This window comes from Geotrypetes seraphini, chromosome 4 (genome assembly GCF_902459505.1).
Source record: "Geotrypetes seraphini chromosome 4, aGeoSer1.1, whole genome shotgun sequence".
Taxonomy (NCBI): domain Eukaryota; kingdom Metazoa; phylum Chordata; class Amphibia; order Gymnophiona; family Dermophiidae; genus Geotrypetes; species Geotrypetes seraphini.
In genome coordinates, this window is record NC_047087.1 from 35,213,525 (window position 1) to 35,222,076 (window position 8,552).

General features: G+C 39.0%; 1 protein-coding gene across 1 annotated transcript; it reads left to right on the plus strand.

Annotated features, from left to right (window-relative positions):
- The first annotated feature begins 741 nt into the window (after window positions 1-741).
- Window positions 742-8,326, plus strand: LOC117358725. The gene is made up of 2 exons (XM_033940307.1): window positions 742-899; window positions 6,298-8,326. Exon 2 carries the CDS (start codon window positions 6,302-6,304, stop codon window positions 7,691-7,693), a length of 1,392 nt encoding a protein of 463 aa, XP_033796198.1. The 5' UTR covers window positions 742-899; window positions 6,298-6,301; the 3' UTR covers window positions 7,694-8,326.
- Window positions 8,327-8,552: the final 226 nt, after the last annotated feature.

Here is an 8,552-nt window from a genome sequence, read left to right on the forward strand (position 1 = left end):
GAAATCCAAGACTGGCCCATTCCTGGAATGGATAACTTGGCAGCTCTGTAATAATGCAATATCATAAAGAGATGTAGTGCTACTTTATTGAAGGGGGGGAGGGGAACTGGGACAGCAACGAAGGTACTATTGGTTATATAGGATAGGATATGAAGGATCTAATGGAAAAATCAGGCACTTCAGACAGAAAAGTATTTATTTATTTAGTGGGTAATGAGTACATAAACTTAGGCACACAAAATGAGTACACGCTTTGGTTTCCGAAATGAAAGCTTCACTCAGCTGTGAAATTTAAATGCAATCCCCCCCCTCCCCCATATTCTGGTGTATGAGAGAGAAAGAGACAGACAGACAGACATTGACTGCTTCTGGGAAGCTTTAGTAGAATAACTATGTATGGTTGAGGGGGAGGGGAGACTAGTCCTTGGACATTTATCTGTTGAATAACCATGCTGGGCATATCACCGAAGTGCGACAAAATCCTTTAATGTACATAGACGGGCTCACAATGAAGTACAGTACTCATATTCCCCCCCACTTATAATACAAAATGTAAACATATTGTGAAAGAAAATTAATTAATCGAAACCATGGAGAAAGCGAAATAAGTGTGCTAGTATGATTAGCAAAATCTGCATAAGGAATCAGTTCTCATTAAGAGACTGATGCAGCCTATTGGTTGGGAGAGGGTTTCCACTTTGAACGGGCTTATTTCCATACAGAATTGAAAATCCAGTTGTCCTGCAGCAGCAAAAGGGCCGGTTTTCGAAGAGGCGGGGATAAATAAAGGGGCGGAGAGTTCTCGACAGATTGCACCTCGGAGAGGGTAGGGAGTGGTTGCTGAGCACTTGCCAGGAGCGGGTGGTTTCTGCTGCATTTTCATTTCTGTTGAAAGAAAGGTAAAACATTTTCGTACTTTCTTTTCTGTTTACTAAGCGTAGCATATTGTACTTTAAAGAAAAGAAATTAGTGGTAATAGGCTGGAAAGTATAGGGTGATCGATTCCAGACATCAAACGCTCATTGATCCTCTTTCTCGGTTCCTTTGTTCTTATGTTTCACGTTTTCTCAACGCTGTTATCTTGTCTAAACTTTTTTGTTCAACTTCTATTTTGCATGAATTATACACATTTACTTGTTTTCGATGTTAAAATTGAAGGTTGTTTTATATATGAACGCTATATGGTGTAAAAACCAGCTTTCTACTGTTTCAAATCCAATATTGTGTTCTAAAAAAAAAACCACCACACACACAACTGGGACTCGACTATTGGATACAAATTGAAATAATTGGTGTTCATTAGCTAAGGATGTAAGTTTTGACCACGATTTTTTGTTCTCTAACTTCCTGGTTCTTACAAAAAAAAACCCCAAAACGAACAACAAAACCCTTCTGGTTGTATGTTTTGTTTTTTGGTTTTTTTTTTTTAAGATAAAAACTACTTAACTTGTAGTTTACTCCAGTATATTCTTTTGGCTATACAATAAAGGCGAGTGAGTTCTCTTCTCTCTCCTCCCTCCCCCCCCCCCCCCCCCCCCCCCGCACACATACACACACTTACAAACTGCTATTTAATCGGTTCCCCTGAGACTTATCAAGCCCATGGTAGATTATTAGAGAATTCTGATTTAAATGCGTGATTCAAATCGGGATTAATCCCCTGGCTAGAATAACTACTTCTTTAAAGTTAAAAACAAGTGTAATGCTTTCTAGACGTTCAATTCAAAGACCACCTTCTTGGATTTCTGGATGGAGGCTGGAGTCTGTACCAAAAGGTGGCTAGTGAGCAGATAACAAAAGAGGTTGGCTATCCTTATTGAGGAATACCTAGTTCCTTGCAGAATAATCTTAACCAAACAACTGCTAGGACAAATTTTTTTTTTTTTTAAAGCTATGAGTCATAACCTACCTTTTTTATAGACTGCCTAGAAAATACTTTTTACAAATACATTTTTATTCAAACATTATTGCCAATAAATCATGGCTTGTCTCAATAACTTGGTTAAATCTGCAATACAGAAAAAGCTAAAATCTATGGAAGTATGCAGGTACCCAGTACTCTAAATTGTATCAGTAATTGAATGGCATGCAGTACTCTGGACAGCTCCAATAAGTACAGTCACACAACATGACAATGTTCTTATTGCTGCATACATACCTTTAGTCACCAGTAGTAGGAGCCTGTTTAGAGGCATCTTTATAGGTCTGATCTGCATTGCCTTGACTCAACACTAACCTGGATGTTTGTCTTTCTATTTTTTTTGAATCTTAAACTTCAGAATTATATGTTAATTAGTGTCTACAGATATGGTGGTGCCTCTCTATGTAGTCCCATCACCATGACAAAGATCAAAATATTGTGGCCCATCTATGCAGCCCAGCATTCTCCTTGCTTAGCTTACGGTCTTACTGAGCTGGTGAGAATGTAATATAACACAATTGCCCCAAGGTCTGTCTCCTGGTCTGTGTATCTGAATATAAGAATAGCCTTACTGGGTCAGACCAATGGTCCATCAAGCCCAGTAGCCTGTTCTCACAGTGGCCAATCCAGATCACTAGTACCTGGCCAAAACCCAAAGAGTAACTACATTCCATGCTACTGATCCAGGGTAAGCAGTGGCTTTCTCCATGTCTTTCTCAATAAGACTATATGGGCTTTTTGCCAGGAAATTGTTCAAACCTTTCTTATAACTAGCTATGCTATCTGCTCTTAACACAACCTCTGGCAATGTGTTCCAGAGCTTAGTTATTCTCCAAGGAAAAAATAGTTCCTTTTATTGATTTTAAAAGAATTTCCTTGTAATGTCAAATGTCCCCTAGTCTTTGTAAATTTTGGCAGTGAAAAAAAGATCCACTTGTACCCATTAGACTTCAATTGTAACTCCCCTCAGCCGTCTCTTTTCCAAGCTGAAGAGCCCTAACCTTTTAGTCTTTCCTCATATGAATTCCATCCCCTTTATCATCTTTGAACCTTTTCTAATGCCGCTATATTTTTCTTGAGATAAGGAGACCAGAACTGAATGCTTCTCATATTTCATAAACTAGTCCTAATATTTCTGCATGCCAGGTTAAAGCTCAATTGCCAAGCATTAGCTCGTGACAACTTCTGTGAATCACTTATGCAACTTAAGGGGGGAGGGGAAATTGGTTGAGGTTTTATGCAGTCCTGGCATAGGTCTCATTTTATACAATAAGTTAGTGGTGGCGGTGCTTGAGAGAGTCCAAAGAAGAGCAACGAAGCTGGTAAGAGGGCTAGAAAACTGCCCATACGCTGAGAGGCTGGATAAGCTGGGTCTCTTCTCTCTGGAAAAGAGGAGGCTCAGGGGAGATATGATAGACTTTCAAAATCCTGAGAGGCATAGAGAGGGTGGATAGGGACAGGTTCTTCAGACTGAGAGGGACAACGGGTACGAGGGGGCACTCGGAGAAACTGAAGGGGGATAGGTTCAAGACAAATGCAAGGAAGTTTTTCTTCACCCAAAGGGTCATGGACACATGGAATGCACTCCCGGAGGAAGTGATCAGGCAGAATACAGTACAGGGATTCAAACAGGGATTGGACAGATTCCTGAGGGACAAAGGGATCGTAGGGTACTGAAAGGGGTGCAGGGACAAAGGGTCAAGAATTTGATGGGAAGATAGGACTTCGATGAGAAACCAAGGGGTGATTCAGACAGGTCATGACCTGTTGGGCCGCCGCAGGAGCGGACTGCTGGGCGTGATGGACCTGTGGTCTGACCCAGCAGAGGCACTACTTATGTTCTTATGGTAAAATGGCACTTCTCAACTGCAGCCCATGGTAAAAACTATGCCCTTTAGTTGAAAATACAGAATGTCATGTCTAAGACAAGCTTGTTTTCTTCTAATGTGCTAGTAATAGCATTTTGATACTGAACAGACTTGGCCTTGGGGCTAATATTTAGGCACTCTACTAACCAACTTTCTCAGTACTGCTTTTCACCATGTGCATATTATAAAGTTAACCAGTTTCTAATAGTTTGCCATGTGGGTCCCTAAATTCAGGCAGCTCAGGTCATATGTTCTTCTATAAATAATACATTGTTCTCCCTACTACAAAATTAACCCCAAATTCGATATATGGTGCTGAAATGTAGGCACAGTTCCAAGATGTGCATTCAACTAAGTTGATTTAAATCGGTAACCTCAACTCTGACTAAAGTAATCCGAAACATGGGTATGTGTAAAGCTAAGTAATTTAAGAAAAAAAAATACTACAAAATAAAACTAATTATACTAATGAAATAGTAGATTTAAACAAAAGAATTAATTAAGATTTGATCCAATGAAGATTGGGTTCAGTGATTCGTTTCACATGAACCACAGGGATAACCCTCTAAAGATCTTTACCATCCCTAAATCAATTTAAGGTTTGGTAAAAAAATATTTTTGTTATAAACAAAGCTGTAAGTTTGTGATTGTAGAAGTTGTTGCTTCTATAAGTAATAGCATGAAAGGCTTAGAGGTACCAATTCATGGTTTATAAATCCTACCAAATTACCTAATTGGTTCATAGATTTTACTATAGCTTTCAAGCTCTCAAATTAGATTGACTAAGTTGGTTCATATTTGAGTTGAATGCAGAATATTAAGCTTTTCTTGATTTTGAAAGACTGTGTATAATAAATGCTTCAATATAGTATGAGATCATAGTATACAGTACACTGCATTACAGGATCTGGATTAAGGTTCGTTTACTTCATGATATGCTATGGGGATGATGGTCTCTTATTTCAGACAGTGTGCTCTAGTAATCTTTCCTTTTTAAAATTAAAGGACATGCAGTTTCCACATTCTAATGTGACTTACATGCTGGATGGCATAACACTTTGATTCATCATTCTAAATGCCTTATACATATCAAATATACTAGAAAACAAATGCAGGCATAGAACAGTATGAAAATACACTGCATATTATAGCAGCATGGCTTAAAGTACATCATGACTTTATAATGGCAATGCATAATTTTTATTGCACTCAATTAGAATGACTAGCACGCTGCTTCTCAGCCTTGACAGCAAGCATGCCTATGACCTCCTCTCCCACCTTTTTAAAAATGTTTAAGCTCTTAAACTGTAACGTATTGATTATGGTAACTGAAAAATCTGGATTTTTGGCTACCATAGTACTAAATAGACTAACGTATTGAAAACAAGATGATTGAACTGAGTCATTCCAAAAAACAAGTGGAGGGGCATAATCGAAAGGGACGCCTAAGTTGCAAATCGTCCAAAGTAAAAAATCAGCCTAGGACACTTTTCAAAATACATAAAATTATTTTGTTTTGAAAATCGTCTTAACTATACGTCCTGCCGATCTGATCATCCAAGTCGCTAAATCGTCCATCTTATACCACATTTTCATCCAAGTCAAAAGCCTAGAACAAGCCCTGTTGGACATGGGAAGGGTCTGCAAAGTGATGGATGGAATACCCAGGCATGGCACCTAAATAGTAGGGTACCTTACAGGGCACTGCTGTGAACTTCACAAAAAGGGTGCCATGTCTTCTCCTCATTACAGCTCCCTTATAGGTCATGGTGAGCCCCCCCAAACCACCTCCAGAATCCCCTAGACACATTTATCTACCACTCTAATAGCCCTTATGACTGCAGAAGCCACTTATATGCTAGTAAAAAAGGGTTTTGGAGGTGTATAGGGGAGTGCACATGTTTAAGTATCAATGTAGCGATTATAGGGGCTTATGGGCATGGGTCCTCTCCAAGAATCCCTAACCCACCCTCAAGACGGCTTGATCCGCCTATGTGCTGGACAACTAGGCTTTCCTATGCTAGGCTGCCAGGTGATGATGATCTAGAGGCTGAATTTTTTAAGGGTGTGATTAATATTTTTGTGGGGGGTCATGATCACTGGGGTAGTGTGTGGGGGTCTGTTTTATCTGTTTGCAGTACTTATCTGGTGACATTGGGTGGTTTTTGTGACTTAAGACTGTTTTACATGGTCTAAGTCAATGTCCAAGTTCCGTCGATCCTGGGCTGTAACTTTCGGTTATACATGCTGGCCCACATCCCACCCAACTCCTGCCCTCGACACTCCTCCTGAAATGTCCCATTTAGCTTTGGTTGTTCAGCAGTACTATGAAGGCCTAGGTCATTTAGAAATACGTCCAAAACCCGTTTTTATTGTCTGCACTTGGACGTATTTTGACAATGTTCGTCCAAGTGCCGACTTGGGCCAGTTTTTTGGACAGTTTCTCTTGATTATGAGCCCCTTAGTATGAAATGTTGTGTAGTCACTTTTTTCTACTTTTTTTAACAGAAATATGGGAGGAAAACTAAGCAAGAAAAAGGGCTGTGATCTTCCTAACCCTGAAGTGGCTATAGGGATTCAAGAGCCAGAAGATAAAATAGAACATGAAGTTCAAAATGTGCAACAAGATGAAGAATGCAACACAGCAAACGTGTCTACAAAAGAGAAACTGCTAGCTGAGAAAACTGTATACCAGAAAAAAGAACCCGAGGCCTCCAAAGATGAGAATCAAATTGCAAAACACCAAGAGGATGTGAAAGATACCATGTCAAGTAGTAATGGAAAAACTGAAGCAGTTATTGAAGTTGGAACAAATAAAATAGTGCAGCAATTTGAAGAACCTGCATTAAAGACAATGGAACCTTCAGATCAAAGCACAGATAAACAAATGGAGCCCTTGCAAGAAAAGAGCACGTTCCAAATGGAGGAAGATTTTAGTAAGTCAGATTTGCCATTAAAGTGTGAAAGTAAACTATCTGCAAATGTCCTAGAACTAACAAAAGAAATTGAGCTTAAAACTACTCCTGCTGATTTAGATGCTATTCCAGACACTGACACCCAGAATCAAATGCTGAATGTCCAAATGGAAGAAGATTCCAATAAGTTAGATTTGCCATTAAAGTGTGAAAGTAAACTATCTGCAAATGTCCTAGAACTAACAAAAGAAATTGAGCTTAAAACTACTCCTGCTGATTTAGATGCTATTCCAGACACTGACACCCAGAATCTAATGCTGGATGTTCATAAAATTAACAAAGATGAAACTGCTTGCGAGTATACAATGGGCGTCTCTAATGTGGATTCTGAACAAGTTAAGCAAGGGAATGTCTACCATGAAACCAATAATGGGGAGCATGGCAGTGATCTGACCTTGGTAGAAAAATGTGGTAAAACAGACACTATTAACTCTCAGCAACATGTTTCCAGTACATCTCTGCAATTGGAAAAAGGATCTAATCATGACACACAAGAGATTGAGCTAAAGACATCAAATGAAAACGTTGTGGAACATGAGAAAATTTCAGTGGCATTGGATCTAGAAGTAAGATTACAGGACATTGAAAATCAGGAATCCATGACAGATCAGCATGCTAGCCTGGTGGTGCAGCAGATACCCATGAGAAAACAAAACACCAATTTAGAGCAAGTGGAACAGGAAACTAACCACTCAATAGTAGCAGAAGAGCAATTGATGGGGAAGTCGGATGGTAGCCCAGAGGCAGCAGGACAGACTTGGACATCTGCTGAGAACATTACATTGGAAGGTAGCTTAGCTTTGCCACAGCAGCCAGGCAATGGGACACAGGTCAACTTGCTGACACAAGTAAAGCAGATGGAGCAAGAGTCTTATGTGGAAGAATGTATGGCAGAAAGTAACAGAGCAATTGTGCCAGGTACTGACTGAAATTGTTCTGGTCTTCTAGAAGGGATGTTTGTAATCCCAAGTCAGACTTGGTCCACTTTAAATTCATTCTGAAAATACAAATCTATTAACAAGTCTAAACAGATCTAGAAGAATAACACTGCCCAATTCTGAAAGATGGAGACAAAGCTTGAATAAAGGTTTAATACTGTCGCAGCATAAGTGGGTGGGGGGCTGGGGAGTAGAGATGGATCTTGCTACTTTTCCCACTTGACTCACTGCCTCAAAGGATAATACAGTACTGCAGCTATTCATGTCAACACAAACTGATGCATGAACAAAACTTGGACATTTTTTTCCAGTTAACCCATAAAATAACTGGGATAAACAGATAATGACATCTAGCAGTAAGTTACCTCAAACCCCCATACAACATGTGCATAAGTGATTAGACATTCTCAACTTTAATCTTTAATCAAGCAATCTGAATTGCTCTAGAACTATAAGGAAAAGGACAATTTTTGAAGTAATTTTTCCAGTTTAACTTAAATTTTGTGTATATTATGGTATTCTTGCATCATAGAAAAGTAAAGGTGTCATAATTAAATGCAACAAGTGTTGAATTGAACTTTTTAACCTAAAATTTCCACAAATAAAATGCATTCTACCTTTAAACATGTTTCCCATTGTTTTCTTGATACAGCATCTCAAGTATTGGGTTGGGAAAACTAAGCCTTGACTAGTATGAAATCTGCTTTTTTAAATTTTTTTTTTTCTCTTAAATTCAGTTGGGCTTTTAAAGTTGTTTAATTACAGGGCATACTCGCTCACATCACGGTGCATGTACTCTTAAGTGGTGGCTTTCAGTTAGAATCCTAATTTTCTCAAGTCTAACATCCTT